At 50.8% G+C, this 16899-nt stretch overlaps 2 protein-coding genes and 1 long non-coding RNA gene across 10 annotated transcripts; 1 reads left to right on the forward strand and 2 right to left on the reverse strand.

Annotated features, from left to right (window-relative positions):
• Nucleotides 1-1973: 1973 nt before the first annotated feature.
• Nucleotides 1974-12520, reverse strand: Wdr73 (WD repeat domain 73). Of its 7 annotated transcripts, none has more exons than NM_028026.2 (8): nt 12436-12520; nt 11895-11962; nt 11599-11687; nt 9754-9842; nt 9174-9238; nt 4900-5064; nt 4227-4592; nt 1974-3160 (listed from the first exon to the last, which is right to left on the reverse strand). In NM_028026.2, the coding sequence occupies exons 1-8, from the start codon at nt 12474-12476 to the stop codon at nt 2928-2930; spliced, it is 1116 nt and encodes a 371-aa protein (NP_082302.2). In that variant the 5' UTR covers nt 12477-12520; the 3' UTR covers nt 1974-2927. The 7 variants fall into 7 exon arrangements, 4 of the variants coding, with proteins under 4 accessions (NP_082302.2, XP_006541269.1, XP_011249206.1 ...); XM_006541206.1 differs by having other exon boundaries at nt 11599-11704; nt 12436-12495; NR_152101.1 differs by lacking the exon at nt 9754-9842.
• On the forward strand, nt 4651-5596 carry Gm32112. The gene is made up of 2 exons (XR_391646.3): nt 4651-5095; nt 5258-5596. It is a non-coding gene; the product is annotated as a predicted gene, 32112 (long non-coding RNA).
• A 957-nt stretch (nt 12521-13477) lies between the features above and the next one.
• Nmb (neuromedin B) lies at nt 13478-16313 on the reverse strand. Of its 2 annotated transcripts, none has more exons than NM_001291280.1 (3): nt 16072-16313; nt 15385-15557; nt 13478-13749 (listed from the first exon to the last, which is right to left on the reverse strand). In NM_001291280.1, the coding sequence occupies exons 1-3, from the start codon at nt 16226-16228 to the stop codon at nt 13684-13686; spliced, it is 396 nt and encodes a 131-aa protein (NP_001278209.1). In that variant the 5' UTR covers nt 16229-16313; the 3' UTR covers nt 13478-13683. The 2 variants fall into 2 exon arrangements, with proteins under 2 accessions (NP_001278209.1, NP_080799.1); NM_026523.4 differs by having other exon boundaries at nt 13478-13754.
• Nucleotides 16314-16899: the final 586 nt, after the last annotated feature.

Raw genomic sequence — 16899 nt, forward strand, 5'->3', positions numbered from 1 at the left:
TCTTGTAGCCCTGACCTCAGTGTCCTTGCTGAGTCCCTGGGACTTTGCCTGCTGTAGGTACAGTCCGGTCCAGGCAGGCACCCGCACAATCTGTCCTCTGGGTTGGTTCGTTTCCTGCCATCCATTTTGTCCAAGGACAGCCATGTGTCTGACCAGCTGTGTTCGGCTCTGTGTGTTAAGTGCATCTGTGTCTGCGTGCTCACTCTTCCTGCTGCCTAGCACAATCTAGGACCACCCTCCATGCCCCTGCATGCCTCACTGACAGACCCCAAGCCCGCTTTCTCAGTTGTATTCCCATTTACTCCTAGGGTAGGGGCTCTGTCCTTAACAATGATGTCCCTTCTGCCCGAACACAGGATACAACTCAACTGTCACCTTCCCTGTGCGAGCCTACTCTCTCCAGGCCCGTGTGTGACTGGGCCCATGCTGCAGGCCATGCGCCCCTTCTCTAATGGAGGCCCTATGGATACAGTTCAGCATCTCGTTATAACACCTAGGCTGGTGCGGCATGGCATTCAGGAATGGCTAAGTGAGACAGATGGAGCCTACAGCATCACTGTTTCCACAGCTGCCTCCAAACCCAGCCCCTCTCCCTCTCTCTGGGACAGAGCCTAACAGTCTCCCTCCCACCAGCCGCTGTAAGCATGCCTAGCCCCGCCCCTTTCCCTAGCCTGGGGGTGGGAGGGAGGAGTGAGGGAGGGAACAATGCACTGAATTCTAGCTTGTTTTTGCCTGTGCTCTCCTGACTCCCAGCACACAGACCTGGCTAGGCTAGGTCACAAGATGTAGAACTAAAAAAGAAAACGAAACAGAGCCAGCTACAGACAGTGTCCTAACTCCACTGTCCAGGGACTTGAAGGGAAGGCTCTCACAGTCTTTAAGGCCCACATAGTCCTGGTGTTCTCCTTCAGCTAATGCTTTCCCCACCACCACCATCGGTGGCTTTTCCTCACATAGCTCATCTGAAGGGAAGTCTGTGTCGCCTCTGTGAATCTCTGAGCCCATCCCGATCTCCTGTCACTCTACTTTCTGTAGCAGTTGGCCCTCTTTTCTCTGGGCCTAGGAACTGGGCTCTGGTCAGACAAGACACCTGCAGTTCTTACCTGGAGGCCTCTGGCCCCGACTTCCTGCAGCTGTGAACCTACCTTAGCAAGCTTCCCTTCCTTCACTTCCTCTGCAGCCCCAAACTGCAGCTCAGTCACCCCGTGGGTGTGCGGGTGTGCGTCTGCACTTCCTGGTCGGGCCCTGGCTGATACAGTTCAGCAAAGCACCTTCTACATTCACAACCGACTTCTAAATTACTCAGCTTTCCCAGTGAAATACTAGCGTGCAGCTGGGCTGCTGTAACCCGGATATCTGCTTTGTAATATCTGCCAGCTTCTGAGATGTAAATCCTCCCACCAAGGCCAACTTCAAGCTATCAGTGTGTCACCACTGAACAGAGTAGAGGGAGCCGCGGGGTGAGCTTCGGGGCGGGGGGGCGAGGATGACAGAGGATGCTTCCCAAACTCTGAACGTGATCCTGTTGTGAAGCACCCGGGAGGCAGAAGCAGGCGGATTTCTGAGTTCGAGGCCAGCCTGGTCTACAGAGTGAGTTCCAGGACAGCCAGGGCTACACAGAGAAACCCTGTCTTGAAAAACCAAAAAGGAAAAAAAAAAAAAAAAAAGTGAACAATGGGGGCTGGAGAGATGTCTCAGAGGTTAAGAACACCGACTGCTCTTCCAGAGGTCGTGAGTTCAAATCCTAGCAACCACATGGTGGCTCACAACCATCCGTAATGAGATCTGACTCCCTCTTCTGGTGTGTCTGAAGACAGCTACAGTGTACTTAACTTATAATAATAATAAATCTTTGGGCCAGAGTGAGCGGGGCTGACTGGAGCGAACAGAGGTCCTAAATTCAATTCCCAGCAACCACACGATGGCACACAACCATCTGTACAGCTACAGTGTACTCATACACACAAAATAAATACATCTTAAAAAAATTTATTATAAAAAAAGCTGTTAGACTTTTCTTATCCCCCCATTATTTTTAAGTGCTGTGGACAGAAGTGTGTACCCCTTGCAAATTCATACACTGAAGTCCCTACCCCGAGAGACTAGATTTGGAGAGGGGTCTAGGAACTAAGGCTAAACAAGGTCATAAGGAAGGGACCCTTATCCACCAGAGTGGAAGACAGAGCTTACTCCAGTCAGCATGCAGAGGTCACGTGTGCACGAGGAAAGCAAGGTGCATCCTTTAGCAAAGCAGAGGCCTCGGGATGACTCCACCTTCCCAGCACTTCTTGGTGCCTATACTCATGAGTGTGCACACCCAAGCACGTGCACCCTCGTGCAAGTAATGAACACGAACACACACACACACACACACACACACACACACACACACACACACACACACAAAATAGGAAGAAGTAAAAGAAAGCAGTTGGGGCATAACTCAGAACAGTAGGCTCAGTCCAGTCCAGTCTTGTGTACAAAAACTAAGTAAATTGCTAATTGCTTCTTACTTGTATTCTTTTTGATGTTTATTGGCCCTGAGACATCGATTCCTTCTGTGAGAAAGTTCACACCCACATTCACACTCCAGCTCTCCTGATTCTCACCATGATGCTGTGAAGACAGGAACACAGCCTGCTGCTATACACCTGGAGACGCAGGGCTCCTAGAGGCAATGGTCGCTTCCAGCCATGTTATGCCGTGCGCCCTACCAACTGTTCTCAGGTAATTTTCTTGTGATGCTCCCCACAGCACTAGGTGGTACCTACTACACCTTCATTTTACAGGTAAGAAAAAGGGACAAGAAGGGCAGGCTAGCTTGCCTGAAGCCAACGGCTGTGGTAGAGCTGTGTTCACTCACAGTCCATGTCAGCCTCTCAAACAACTCCTCTTCTCAGAGGCCCATGAGGGCAGCTGCTGTGTCATCAGGAGGCCTGGAGGTCCACCCAGTCCCACACATGCAGAGAAGAATCACTTGCTGCTGATAACAAAGTTCTGGGTTTGCGAGGGTGCCAGGTATGGGTGGTGACCAGAGGAGCAGAGTCTACGTCATTTCCATCCAGGAAGATGTGGCCTTTGTGAGTGAAGAGAGGCTCCGCTTGGGTTTTCTTTCCATCCCATGATGTGACATCATAGATTTGTACTGTCCCATCAAAGCCTGGAGAAGAACGTGCAAAGAGAGGTGTGACCCTACTCTTCCTTGGAGGACTTCCTCTATCACAAGACACTCAGAGGCCAGCCACCGAGAAGGCTGCGGCTGCAGCGGTGTGGGGATGTGTCCGCATCGTATGGGGTAGTTGTACAGGCCTGAGGTGCTTGTGTGGAATCAGTGAGGTAACCTTAGGTACCATTGTCCAGGCACAGTGTACCCTGTCTTCTGTTAGAGTCTTTTCATTGGCCCGGAACTCATCAATTTGACGAGGCTAGGCAGCCACAAGCCCTAGGGATCTGCCTGTCTCTGTCTCCCTACTGGAATTATAATAAACACATGCCACCACAGCCAGTTTTCCCCCCTACACCCACACCATATGTACACTATATATATATGTTTTCAAGATAGGGTTTCTCTGTGTAGAACATCCAGCTTTTCCACACAGGTTCTGGGGATCAAACTTAAGTCCTTGCCTGCATGCCAAGCTTCACTGAGCTACATCCTCAACTTCAGCCTGTGACACCTTTATCTTCATAACAGCATCTCCACAGGAAATGGACGCAGCAGAAACTTTCAAGTTTCTCCAAATCCCAATCCCTCCTCCACCCTTGCTCTTGTCTCTCTTCAGTGCTGTCCGCTTGTCCATCTGTCCCTATCCCACCCTGCTGTCCTCCTGTTCTCTCTGGATCCTGGAACTTCCCCTTTGTACTGGCTCCTGGGTGCCCCCGCTGAACACACCCTCACAGCGAGAACCCCCAGGCTTCAGGAGCCTGCTGTATGGCTATAGCTAAAAACACAAGCAGCAAGCAGCTCACTGAGCTGGTGCAGCCTCTGGCTGTTCCACACCTCACTGTCTACAAGTTTCTCAATACACCTGAACCTATGCGAGCCTTGTAGGAGCCACTGGCGGTTACTGCAAGTTCAGTGGTCAGGATGGCTGGAAGATCGCAGTTAGCATTCCGAGAGGCAACCTAAACGTCTGCAGCCAGGCTAACTATGGGGCTACAGGTTCCTTCCTAAGCACCCACCGCCTCTGGGAGAGAGCAGTGCAGTGACACGTTCTCAACAGTACCTGAAATAGCCAAGCAGTTGTCCAGGCCCGGAGCCCAAGTCACCCGCAGCAGCTCTGGGTCAGGGCTGGGTTTGAACACCGGACACTGGGCTGAGCTCACAGGATGACAGAGATTCCGGGAGTCAAGGAGACAGAGCTGCCCATCTGAGCCAAGGCTGGCAATGCAGGGCCCAGGGCCTTGGCCCTTGTTCCTGACTTCTGCACACCATCTCTCTCCACTACAGCCAGAGCCGGGGCTGACAGTCTCCAACGCTGCCCACTTCTGGCGGGTGTCCACAAGCCCCAGCCGACCTGAGTTGCCACAGAAAGCAAAGGTATTTGCGTCTAGGACCTGAAGGCAGCTCAAGGACTCACTGTCAGCTGTACCTACAAGACAGAGGGCAAAGAAGAAACGGTGCTGGAGTCAGGTGGGTCTGGTGGGTGGCGGGGCTGGAGGGCTGTGCCAGGTCGCCCGGTCACACCCACCCCTCATCTTGCCAGTCTGCTCTGCTGGTGGCTGCTGGCCCTGTAGGCCAGGGTTGGCACTGTATGCTCCAGGTTTCCCCAGCATCTGGCACAGAAACCCTGAGCGGTGTGGTGTCTCTCAGTGGCTGAGCCTGGCTGAGGGACAGAGCTGGCTGGAGGAGCCAGCAGGGACACACTGTGGCACAGTAGGGGCACACTGTGGCAGTACCTGAGCTATATGTGATCTTCTGGGATTCTACATCCACAGTCCTCAGGCCGCTGAGCCGCGCCCCGTGGAGGATTCCTGGTGCCTTAGAGCAGAAGACAGACACCCGAGGCCAGAGACTCTCCTCTTTGTCCTGCACATCGATGGTACTGACTGCTTCAATGACATCTGAAGTGGAGAGGAGGAGGTCAAAGCACAGGTCAGTGAGGGCGGCTGGGCAGGAACCTGCCCTGACATTTAGAAGGCCAGGGAGAGAGGGAGCTGAGGGCTGGTGAGCCAGTGCTGAGACAAAGGCACTCTGGGTTTGTTCCCATATCTGAGGCTGCCAGCATCCCTTTCCTGTCCTCATTAATTCCCTTAGGAACTGTTTTTGCAAACAGTGCGTCACTGCAGCCATCTTGCAATCACGCGGTCCTGACAAGTCTGATGGAGGAGAGGAAAAGGAAGGAAAGGACACCCTACTGATGTCAGTCACATCTAAGGTGAAATGTGACAAAGCACCAAGTTCATGAACCAGTCCTGCTTCTCATAAAATATGCTCCGGGACCTCATAGCCTCACAGCCTGCCAGACCTGGCAGCTCCCAGCTACGCTGCAGATGTCACAGATGAAAACGGGAAGCAAGGAAGGGCTGCCTCTCAGACAAAATGCAGCAAAGATGCATTTTCAACTAGAGTAAAAGTTTAGTTTTCATCTTTAAACCTACTTTGCTTATTACTATGTGTGTGTGCGTGTACCATGGCGTCTGTGTGAAGGTCAGAGAACAACTTGCAGGAAGTCAGTTTTTTCTGTCCACTGTGTGGGTTCTGGGATTGAAATTAGATTGCCAGATGGTCAGGCTTGGCAGCAAGCGCCTTTTTCTGCTGAGCCATCTTGCCGGACCTTTTCTTTTTCTTTTCTTTTCTTTTTTTTAGACAGGGTCCTGCTCCGTAGCCCAGACTAGCCTCAAACTCTCTATCCTCCTGTCTCCGTCTCCTAGTGCTGGAATGAAATGTATTCTAGTTTCTGTTTGGTTCTCATTTCTGTGGTTCGCTGTATGTCTCCAGCTCAGGCTGCTTGGTTAGCTGTTTCTAGTCTCTGTGTTCTATATCATTTGAATTTTTTTTTTTTTTTAAGTTTTTGGAGGTAGGTCTCACTATGTAGAGTAGGCTGGCCTCAAACTCAAACTCACAGAGGTCTCTGCCTCTGTCTCCCATGTGCTGATTCATTTGATACTTCCCTCAATGTCACTTGGAACAGCTTGAAACAAGTATTTGCTGCACAAATTACTGAAAAGAGAAGTCTCATTTTCTGCTTTGTATTTTCTTTCTCCCAAACCAGAACTCACTCTGTCGTGTGCACACGCGTGGAGAGAAGCTCTGTGTGTGCACACGCGTGGAGAGAAGCTCTGTGTGTGCACACGCGTGGAGAGAAGCTCTGTGTGTGCACACGCGTGGAGAGAAGCTCTGTGTGCTTCTTCAGTTCTAAAGGACGGGCCTTGGTGAGAACAGTGGGTGGATGGTGGAAGGGTGTGTGTTCCCTGCAGACACTTCTGCACCAGCAGCAGGGACGCTGGGCTCCCATGGCTCCCAGGGCTCCCAGGGCATTTCATCCAGACTTCTCAACATGAGCTGAGAAGCACTTGCAACAGACACAACAGCTGAGCCTGGGGCTGCTAGCTGGTCTCTAGGGAGCACGGAAAGGCTGCTCTCCTGGGCCACTTCCCTGACTCTCTTACACTGATCCCAAGGAGCCCGAAGCCCCCAGGACCTGCTGCTCTGAGCTGGGAGAGGGTTTTCAGCTGTGGAAGGGAGGAAACCTATTTCAAAGATTTAGCATTAGCCGGGCTGGCATTACAGTGCAATGTCAGAGCCCTGCCTGGCTTATCTGAGGCCCCTGATGATCTCTCTATCCAGTACCATAATAACTGCACACACATAAAACAAGCCCAGCCTCTCTCTCCAGTCTGTACAAAAGAATATCTTTTAGGAAATCCCCACCTAATATACCAAGCCAGCACATTAAGATGCTCAAAGAGCCAGGCAGTGGTTAAACGCCTTTAATCCCAGAACTTGGGAGGCAGAGGCAGGCGGATTTCTGAGTTCAAGCCCAGCCTGGTCTACATAGTGAGTTCTAGGACAGCCAGGGCTACACAGAGAAACCCTGTTTCAAAACAAACAAACAAACAAACAAACAAAAAATTGCTCAGAGAGTCAGGAGCCTCGGTACACACTTGAGGGATGGAGACCAGCCTGTCTACATGAATGACTTCCAGGACAGCCCTGATTACATAGTGAGACCCTGTCTCAAAAAAACAAAACAAAACAAAAAAGCAAGACATCACCACCACACACCAAAGAGAAGAAAACACCAAACTGGGATACATTATCAGCAAATCTATCTAATAAAGAGCGTGTATCCAGCACATACAAAGAACTTTTATAACTCAATAAGTGAATGGTTCACAACCACACGAAAGATGTTCAATGAAAAAATGCAAACAAAGGCTACAGTGATAAACAGTACCACACCCGTTAGAATGGCTTCAACAAAAAAGCCAGGGTTAGGGACAAGTGCTTGCCCAGCAGGCACGAGGTTTAATCCCTAGGCTCTCAGAGACAGCGACAAACGTTGGTGAGCACATGGAAAAATGGTAACTTTTGTACATTGATCACGGGACAGAAATGAAACCATTTTGTAAAATTGTGTGTGTATGTGTATGTGTGTGTGTGTGTATGTGTGTAAGTGTGTGTGTGTGCGCCTGCATGAGTTTCTGAGGGGTTAGCCCACGAGCTGATGTAACAGAGGACTGTGAGCCACCTGACAAGCAAACGTGCTGGGAACCAAACCGCGGTCCTCTGCACCAGCAGGAAGAGCTCTAGACCACGGAGCCATCTCTCCAGCCTCAACTTTTATTTAGAAACAAAGCAAAACCCCATAAATTTACCACATAATTCAGCAATATAAGTTCATATCAAGATTTGTACATTAGGTGTGGAAGAGATGGGAAAAATGTGCCACACCCATACCAGGGCATAGTGTCAGCAGTAAAAGGGAACACATCACGATGGGCGCCATAACACGGACAGTCTTAAAAAGCATCGGCTAAGGGGCAGAGAGTACAACAGAGACTCCACTGGTGAGACGCTTTTCAGAATAGGCAAGCCCATGATAGAGAGGATACATTAATAATGTCTGAGCAAGGGCAGGAGTAAGATTAATAGTAAATGGCCTGACAGATCTTTATGGGAACAATGAAAAATGTCCTAAAATTGGTTTACAGTGATGGCTGTAAAACTTGACAAATTATCTTTAAAAGTCATTGAGCTGTGCCAAAATCACTTGATAGGTAAAGCATACACCATTAAAACAGCAGCAATAAGCTAGTGGTAGTGGTGGGGAATGCCTTTACTCTCACCCAGCCTTTAATAGGGAGGCAGAGGCAGGCAAATCTCTGAGGCCAGCCTGGTATACAGAGTGAGTTCCAGGACAGCCAGGGCTACACAGAGAAACCTTGCCTTGAAACATCAAAACACAGCATCAACAACGAAAAACACCCAGGAGCAACAACAAAAACCGACCCCATGTACAGGTAAGCAACAAAAGGAACTGAGAACGACCACGCAGGCAAGTGGTGAGGGCACATGAGAAAGCGCTGTGCAGCAGCCAAGCCTGGGAGAAGTAACAACCACCCACCGTGCTGACACTGACAGTGGGAGGCAGTGGGAGGCAGTGTGAGGAGGCAGCAGGCCACTTCCTGCTGGGAGATGTCTCTCGCTGGAGGAGGGATGGGATGAATGGCTGCATCAAGCCAGGGAGATACATGCTCTGGTGTCTGGACAGAATCAACACCTCCTGCTCCTTCTCTGTGTCCCTTGGGAAGCAGTGTGATCTCTGGGCAAGAAACTGCCAGTGAGCGTCTTGCTCACTTGTGACTTGCCTTCTCTAGAACTAGCACACTGTAAAGGAAGGGACCGCTACGCCACCTCCTCCAAGAGCTGAGTGCCCCAGTGGCTCTAGCTCAGCCCGTCCTCTGCCCACGTCCAGCAGGGAGGTCCTGGCTCTCTAGGTGCTCTGCCAGCAGCTGGGGTGGTAAACTCAACTCCTGGAGGAAGTTCAAGGAGGCCCTAGTAGGCCTGTCTGCTACACTATGGATGCTAACTCATCTTGGTTGCATGTAGTAGACAGAAACTGTGCTGTCCCCTGGCTTAAGTGCTTTTTTCCTGGCTCTGCTAAGAGACAGGAGTGTGTGAGTCACTTTCCTAAAACCTCACCTTCCACCCCGTGAACTTTACTCACCGTTGTCCTCTCTGACTTGCCACATTTGTATGTAACACCCTGGAAGTCCACTGGTCACCAGCAACCTGTTCCAGAGAGACGGGGAATCTTAAGAGCAGACATGGAAGCTTGCCCTCCCTACAGCAGCCTTTCCTCTCTAGCCCACTTGGGAGCCCTGGGACCAGCTGCCCTCGTCCAACACATGAGCAGGCTCATCCTGCTTTAGGGACAGGATCACAACTCAAGAAAGCCACAGACTTAGCCCAGGCTGCCACAGGTCATGATGGTCACCTAGAAAGGTCACAAGTAGGAAGCCTGAACACAGAACCCCGACTAAAACCTGAACTTCTGTGGCGTCTGTCAGCTTTCAGACAAGCTTCAGAGGGCTTTTCCAGTCTGCATTTGGCCCCTGGAGCAACTGCACGGACTTGTAGGCTCTACTAGTCAAAATGTCTGCTAAGCTAACAATTTCTTCAGATGCCCCAGGTACACCCACCTATGTCTGTATCCTGAGAAGTGGGCATGCTGATAAAGACAGATGCTGCAGAGCATTTCCTGTCATCCCCAGAGAATGAAAGTCTGGGACACAGACTGGCCATACCTGGTATCTGGCACATGCTTTAGGTCAAAGACAGATCTGTCTGAAAATCCTCCATGGCGTACTTTGAAGTCCCTCTCTGGGTGTAAACCCTAAAAATCGGAGGGGTGGGGCAATCAGACTTTTCATTTTTGGCTTATCTAGGCAGGGTCTCTGTATAGCCCTGGCTGTCCTGGAACTTGCTCTGTAGACCAGGTCGGCCTCAAAATAGAGTGCTGAGATTGGGGGTGGAGAGATGGCTCAGCGGTTAAGAGCACTGACTGCTCTTCTGAAGGTCCTGAGTTCAAATTCCAGCACCCATATGGCGACTCACAACCGACGGTAATGAGATCTGATGGCCTCTTCTTCTGGAGTGTCTGAAGACAGCTACAGTGTACTTACATATAATAAATAAATAAATCTTTTTTAAAAAAAGGCGTTGGGATTAAGGGTGTGCATGCACCACCACGCCCTGCTCAGCACCTGCTTTCCAGATGAGCACTAGGGAAGGAGGCATCAAAGTCACTCGGCTGGACCTCGGCAGGGCTCATCTACTCGTGTAAATATCTACGTACGTGGTCAGCTTCTTTTTTCCCTCCTGCCTATCCCCAAGCCTTTTTCTAGTCTGTCCTAGCCCTTGGATTATGGGGCAAAAACAGTTTACACCTTCCTAGAGGAAGACACAGAAGACAAACAGCTTAACCCAAGAATGCAAAGATTACTACCACCAACCCACTCACCCTCCCACTACAAGCAAGGTGGGTCTTTCTAGCAATAAAGACAAAACAACCATGTAACAAGTGTTCACTCTATTAAGAACATCTGTTTTCTTTCTTTTTTTTTTCTTTCTTTTTTTTGGTTTTTTGAGACAGGGTTTCTCTGTAGCCTTGGCTATCCTGGAACTCACTCTCTAGACCAGGCTGGCCTCGAACTCAGAAATCCGCCTGCCTCTGCCTCCCAAGTGCTGGGATTAAAGGCGTGCGCCACCACTGCCTGGCACATCTGTCTGTCTGTCTTCCTTCCTCTCTCTCTCTTTCTTCTTTTTTTTTTTTTTATTTTTTTTGAGACAAGTTCTGTGTAACCCTGGCTGGCTAGGAGCAGCCACTAGCTACACTCACACATTCTCTCCCCCTATTTCAAAGACTATTCTTTCTCCGCATCATTTAAATGTGCTCCCCAAGGCTCTGCCCTGCCGCCTCAGATCCTGCTCCCTCATCCCAGGCGACCTTACTCATCCACATGGCTCCCTCATCTCTTGTCTGTGAGGGACTAAGATGCTCTGTGAGCACTGCACCACTGACTACTTCTCAAGGCTCTACATTTTTAAAATTTATTTTATGTATGCGGATGTTTTGCCTGCCTGCAAATGCTGGATGCCCTGGAAAGGAGTTACAGCAAGTTGTGAACTGCAATGTGGGTGCCAGGAGTCAAACGCAGATCCTCTGGAAGCGCAGAGTGCTCTGAGCCCCCGAACCATCTCTCCAGCCCACGTCTATTTCTGATAAAGTAAGACTGCTCTTTGCCTGTAGCAGCTCTCCTGCGACCACCTGCTTGTCCTTGGCATTCATCCCCATGCACAGGGGCCTTGTTCTAGACTTTGGTTTTGTTTTTCTTTTTTTTTGAGACAGGGTTTCTCTGTGTAACCTTGGATGTCCTGGAACTCGTTCTGTAGACCAAGCTGGCCCCAAACTCACAGAGATTCACCTGCCTCTGCCTCCCAAGTGCCTGGATTAAAGGTTTGCACACGCCGCCGCCCGCCCCCCCCCCCTCCTTCTGTGGCAGCCCCAGGTACTTGTCAGGCAGAGTAACAGGCACTCCAGAAATGCATAATAAATTGACACAGATAATCAGCTTCTCTATTTAAGTTACCTGGTTTTCCTGTACAGAGAGCCTGAGAGGTAGTATCAAATGAAGAATCTCATTTTTTTTCAAACTTTCATAACCAGCAACAAAGACTCCTGAAATAAAACAGTAACTATGACAAAGAGTTAGAAATATCGTGGATCGTGGCTGGATTTATAAATTCTCCCAATACCTTCCCCATTCTCTGAGTAGCCTTGTGTCAGGGGATGGAAGTTGAATGGGTCTCCCTAGCGGCTCAGACTTTAAAATTCAGCCCATGAGGCAGAAACGCATCTCGTTTAGTAGCAGGCAAGATATATTACCTTTTTCACCAATCCACTCAAGGACTCGAGTGGCTCCTGAGAGGTCAAATGCATGGAAGTCTTGGTACCTGCAGGATAGGGTTACAAAAATCACGCGACGCACAGCTAACCAAGAACTGGGAGATCGCTGAAGGACTGGTGGAACCAGGCTCTGGAGTTAGGTAAACATGGGGCTGAATCTTTTCTTCTGCATTTTCCTCCCTGGTGTATGAGACCGGGCTGGCCATAAGGAACCAAGCCTTGGTTCCTCACCTGCGGAACTCCCATAAAGTTGATTTCCCCAAGTTGAGGTGAACAATCAGGAGAAACCTGTGTTCAAGTTAACCTAGAATCCGGCCCAGGGTAACCGGCCATGTGTGCCTTATCAGCCCTCACATGCGCGGATCTGGTCACATTACTTGCTTACAAAGGACCCAGAGTCCCAGAGCTAGAGGCCGGGGGTCAGGACCTCCATCGGTCCGTGCCTGGGCACTGCCCACGAGCCCACAACCGCACGCGCCCTCTCCCATTGCCCATCAGACCCGCCCACGGGCCAATTTACAATCGCAAAGACTCCACGAGCCAGTCCTCAGCGAGCTCCATAGCAACTGTGGCTTCCGTCGCTCCACTTCCGCCAGCCAGACTTCCTGGGCAGGCGCGCGCTCTCGCGAGGAGAGGGCGTGGTCTTCCGCTGGCTGGGGCGGAAGCGCTCAGCGCTGCGCGAAGCCCTGTTGATGTTTCTTCTGTTCTGTGTGCAGAGTCCGGGTGAAAACGACGCAAAAAAACCAGATCCATCGATGTCAGCTACAAGCAGGATCGGAGACATCAAATATACCCCTAATGTATATTTAGGATCAAGAATGTGCAGCCAAAGAGCTGTCAGTGTCCCAAAGCAGGTACAATACAGACTTAATTGGCACTTCAAGTGAACAGTTAATTTAAGTTTGCGTGTATTGTCCGTAAAGGATACTTAAGGACTTTTTTATTTTTTAAAATGAAAGGAATCTTGTTTAACTGGGGATGTAGCTCAGCTGCTAGAGTGCTTGCCCGGCATGCACGGAGTTAGCTTTTCAGTACCCCGTAAAAATAGACAAAAAACCCAGCGCGGTGGCGCATGACTGATCAGAAGTTTTAGGTCATCATCTGCTGCATAGAGAGTTCGAGGCCAGTCTACTGTTACACAGGACACGATCAACAAAGTATCTGACATTCCAACTTAATTTTTATTCGATAACTTTGGCAACATGTATGGAGGACCCTACATTCGGAGAAGAAAAAGAACACAGCAGGGCTGGATTCTAGTGTGGCTCTCTCCCGTATGCACCAGGTAGTGCACTAAAGTTTGCCATGGGGATCAAAGGTGGGGCGAGTGCAGCATAGTGTAGGTAGCCCCCCACTGCAGGGGAAGAAGCTTTTGGTAGCAGAACTCACTCGTGGCTGGATCAGTGCAGCCAACACAACACCTGACTGCTGAGAGCTGGCTGGCTGGTGCCATGGTGGGGGGTGATGGGGCTTTTCTAAGACCACCCTAGCTCTCTGAACATGCCACCCTCCAGAACCCTTCCCTCTTTCCTCAAATGTGGGTGGAAGGAGAGGCCCAGACATTCTGTGTAAAGAGCAGTATTTTTATTCACCACTTCACCAGGGAAGCAAGAAATACAGCAGGAAAGACTTTGTGTCTGCATCATTAACATTCCTGGTGACCCAACCAGAAATCACAGTAACAGATTAACACATTTGAGCTTAGGATTTACATCCAGAGGAGGCCACTGCTAGGGTTCCATTGTCAGCTTCCCTGGATGGACACATTCTAAGCCCAGCATCCGGTTTGTTCCATTATTGGCATCACTTCTGCAGTAGTGGCTCCAGCAGCCTCCTGTACTGAAGGCAAGAAGGGAAGACTTGACTCTGGAGTCCACAAATCAGGGAAATGCTGAGTGTACCCAGGAGGGCAGCTGCAGGCTCTCAGCTGAGCCTCTCAGTGAGAACCTTTCTCCCTGGAAGACCTGAGGAGTCAGGGGGATTGGTTTTCCCAGAATATAGCCCCAACTTCACAGGGTAGTCATGACAACTAAAGGACATCACAGAAACCAAGCCCAAGGCATTGGAGAAGTGTCAGCAACATGCCCTACCCCCCATGCTCTGCTGCAGACCTCACTCCCTGCCACTGGCCATGGCAGTATTGCTTTCTATGAGATTCTCTGGTTGGTCGTGGTATTTCAGGTCTTCCAAATAATGTCCCTAGAGGTGATGCGCTCTCTCTCTCTCTCTCTCTCTCTCTCTCTCTCTCTCTCTCTCTCTCTCTCTCTCTCTCTTTCTCTCTGGACTCAGCTAGCCCAAGCTTCTCGCTTTTGCATCAGGGGTTCCAGGGATGTTTGCTGGGACTGGAGGTAGACCTGCTTCTAAGGAATGTCTCTTCTCTGAGCATGTTCACACTGTGCTAAGCATAGTAGGGGTAGGAAGGGCGTCATAGCAAAGTCCTGCCAGAGGCTTGCAGACATGTGGTAGGAACTCCTGCTTCCAAGAGCTTTCTGGTTGCCCAGAACTGGACTGCACGTGATACAAATGATCTCATCTACTGGGAGGTGGGCCTGTTGTTTCTATTTGATGAAGACACATTTCTAAGGTTCCCCTAGCTAGTTAGCTAGGTGTGGCCCCAGCATGCATCCTACCCATCCCACTGCCTTCTGCACACAGCAATGAGTACCAGGGGACACCAGCAGGAGCCAAGAACGGAGGAGCTGCCACACCACCTGGCAGCACCACAAGGCCTTGAGCACCACAGGTCAATGCTTTACAACCAGCAGTGAGTCAAGCCCACTTCCACCAGGGGGACACCGACACTCATGTCCGAAGGCTTTGGTTTTTGTTTTTCCCAAACTCCTGATCTCAAACCATCCTCCTGCCTCAACCTATGAGGCATTTGGGACTGCAGGCAAGTGCATTGTTCTTGGTCTGCAGGGAATCTTGGTTATCACAACTTGGTGAGAAGGGAATGTGCTACTGGCCTCTGGCGGGTAGAGACCAGGGATGTGCTAAGCATCTCAAATGCAAAGGACAGCCCTGCAGAGCCTTTACTGTCAGGAACACTGGCATTGGGAAGTGGATGGGAGACTGGAAAGCAGGCTGGTTCTGAGGTGTCACCACTGGTCACTTCCCTTCCACCTCAAGGCCGTAGGGATCACAGCTTGGGACACAAGCACAGCCTGGCATGGCAAAGGTGGGCTTGGCTAATGACAGCTGGGGTGGACAAGGCTGTGTGGCCTGGAGAACACTCTATTTAAGAGCTAGAATACTCCTAGTCTGCGACGTCAGACTGGGGATGGGCAAGGAGGAACTTTTTCCCCCATGTAGTCTGGCTGCTGCGTCATTTTCCAGTCTTTGGGATATTCCCCCTTTGAGCCCTGGGACCTTGGCTTTCTGGAATCCATTACCGTCTGGCTAGGCAGTCCCACCCTGAAGACATGCTGGGCAGCAATTCTTCCATGCTGGTACTGGGGAGGGGGCTTACCTGGATTGGGGGAGCTGGGCCACTGAAGTTCATGCCTAGAGCTTTCTTTCGCAGGAGGATCCTGAGCAGATCATGACTCAGCTGTAGTCTCTGGTCCCTCGGGGTGTTAGGGGGTGCTGTCCCCACCAGTGACAGGCTCGGGGGTTCCAGGCTCTTCTTGCCCATGAAGTGACCTAAGAAAGGAGGTGCCAAGGTACATGGGAGCTCAAGATGAGGACCCCATCACCACAGCAAGCTCTGGTCTAGTCGACCTTTCGGCTCTCACAGAGGGAAGACAAGAAACATTATCCTCAGAAGCCACAGATCTCTGGGTGGAGGCAAAGCTGACATCCTGAGCTTTTCCTGACCCGCTGGAGGATAGAAGACGGGTAGATAGCCCAGGACCAGGGAGACTACCTGCCAGGGAAGGAAGTGGAGAAGGTGCCTCTAAATGGATGCAGAGAAGACATGAGGTGAGAAGACTTGTCAGTCTGCCTAACCGACTGGTAACCGGATCTAATCTCTGTCTTAAACTTTCTGAGTGGGTTATCTTAGCCATGTCTAGGGTCTCAAGATTCCCATCTGTTAAACTTGATGAGCCCCCCGCGACTGCAGGAGCTCCGCTACCAAGAGCCTCCAAAGTGTTGAAAAGGAAACTGAGGACCAAGGAGAATGAGGCATGCTTATAGGGGGTCCCCTAACACTTACCGGTCGCCCAGAGGTTGCCCCGAGGGTGCACTCGAATCTTGCTTGCTCGGCTGCGGGGCTCCGGGAGATCCCAGTTGAAGGGAGCGACGCCGGAAGCGAACAATGCGAAGAGCAGGAGACCACGGAGGAGCCAAGAGCTCCCTGCTTGCCGGGTCATGGCTGTGCCAAACAGGCTCTTCTCTGGCACTCTCAGGATACTAGTTCTCGAAGCCCGCCTTCCAGCCTTTTAAACTACAGTCGGGAGCGGAGCCTGCCTGAGGAGCGGAGCTCGCTCCGCCCCAGAGCCCCGCCCCGCAGGCTCCGCCCACACAGCCTTGCATCCCGGTTTCTCCTAGAAACCCACCACACTCGCGTGCTTATGGCATCGTCCCCAGCAAAGGTGGTTCCCAAGGCCACCAACACAGCTTTCTGTGTTTCCATCAAGTTGTTACTTCAGCCCTCAAAGCTTCTCCTTAAAGCTAAAGCAGAACAAGAAGCCCTGCTTTTGGCAGTCTATGTGTTTGGCATCATCCCGCAGAGGAACTCAAGAATCCTGTCACCTCCTGTCTCAAACCATCTGAGCCTTGTTTGCCCTGCTTTGTGCTCACAAATGGCACACACTGGATAACCTGGACAAGTTCTGTGCCCAGAACGGGGACAGAATTATGGGGAAGGGAGTGAGGAGCTGCCTCCTAGTAGTGGTACCCTTTAAAGGGCCTGGCTTATCATACTGTAGGTCAGATCAGTGGAAAGATTGCTGGGCCAGATGACTTCTCTAGTGTAAAACGGAAATAACCATACTACTTGTGGAGAAGCAGAACTCTGCCTTCCAGAGCTGTTCTTATTGGT

This window comes from Mus musculus, chromosome 7 (assembly GCF_000001635.26).
Source record: "Mus musculus strain C57BL/6J chromosome 7, GRCm38.p6 C57BL/6J".
NCBI classification, from domain to species: Eukaryota; Metazoa; Chordata; class Mammalia; order Rodentia; family Muridae; genus Mus; species Mus musculus.

What these genes read in the sequence shown, in the direction of transcription:
- Wdr73 (NM_028026.2), bottom strand. Translation starts at nt 12,476, where the DNA reads ATGGAGCTCGCTGAGGACTGGCTCGTGGAGTCTTTGCGATT. An exon ending in CTCGTGGAGTCTTTGCGATT is followed by an intron (nt 11,963 to 12,435) that starts GTAAATTGGCCC and finishes CCTATCCTGCAG; the next exon opens with GTACCAAGACTTCCATGCAT. An exon ending in CAACTGCTTGGCTATTTCAG is followed by an intron (nt 3,161 to 4,226) that starts GTACTGTTGAGA and finishes GTTCTTCTCCAG; the next exon opens with GCTTTGATGGGACAGTACAA.
- Nmb (NM_001291280.1), bottom strand. Translation starts at nt 16,228, where the DNA reads ATGACCCGGCAAGCAGGGAGCTCTTGGCTCCTCCGTGGTCTCCTGCTC. An exon ending in GGGCAACCTCTGGGCGACCG is followed by an intron (nt 15,558 to 16,071) that starts GTAAGTGTTAGG and finishes CTCCTTTCTTAG; the next exon opens with GTCACTTCATGGGCAAGAAG. An exon ending in GCCCAGCTCCCCCAATCCAG is followed by an intron (nt 13,750 to 15,384) that starts GTAAGCCCCCTC and finishes CCTTCAGTACAG; the next exon opens with GAGGCTGCTGGAGCCACTAC.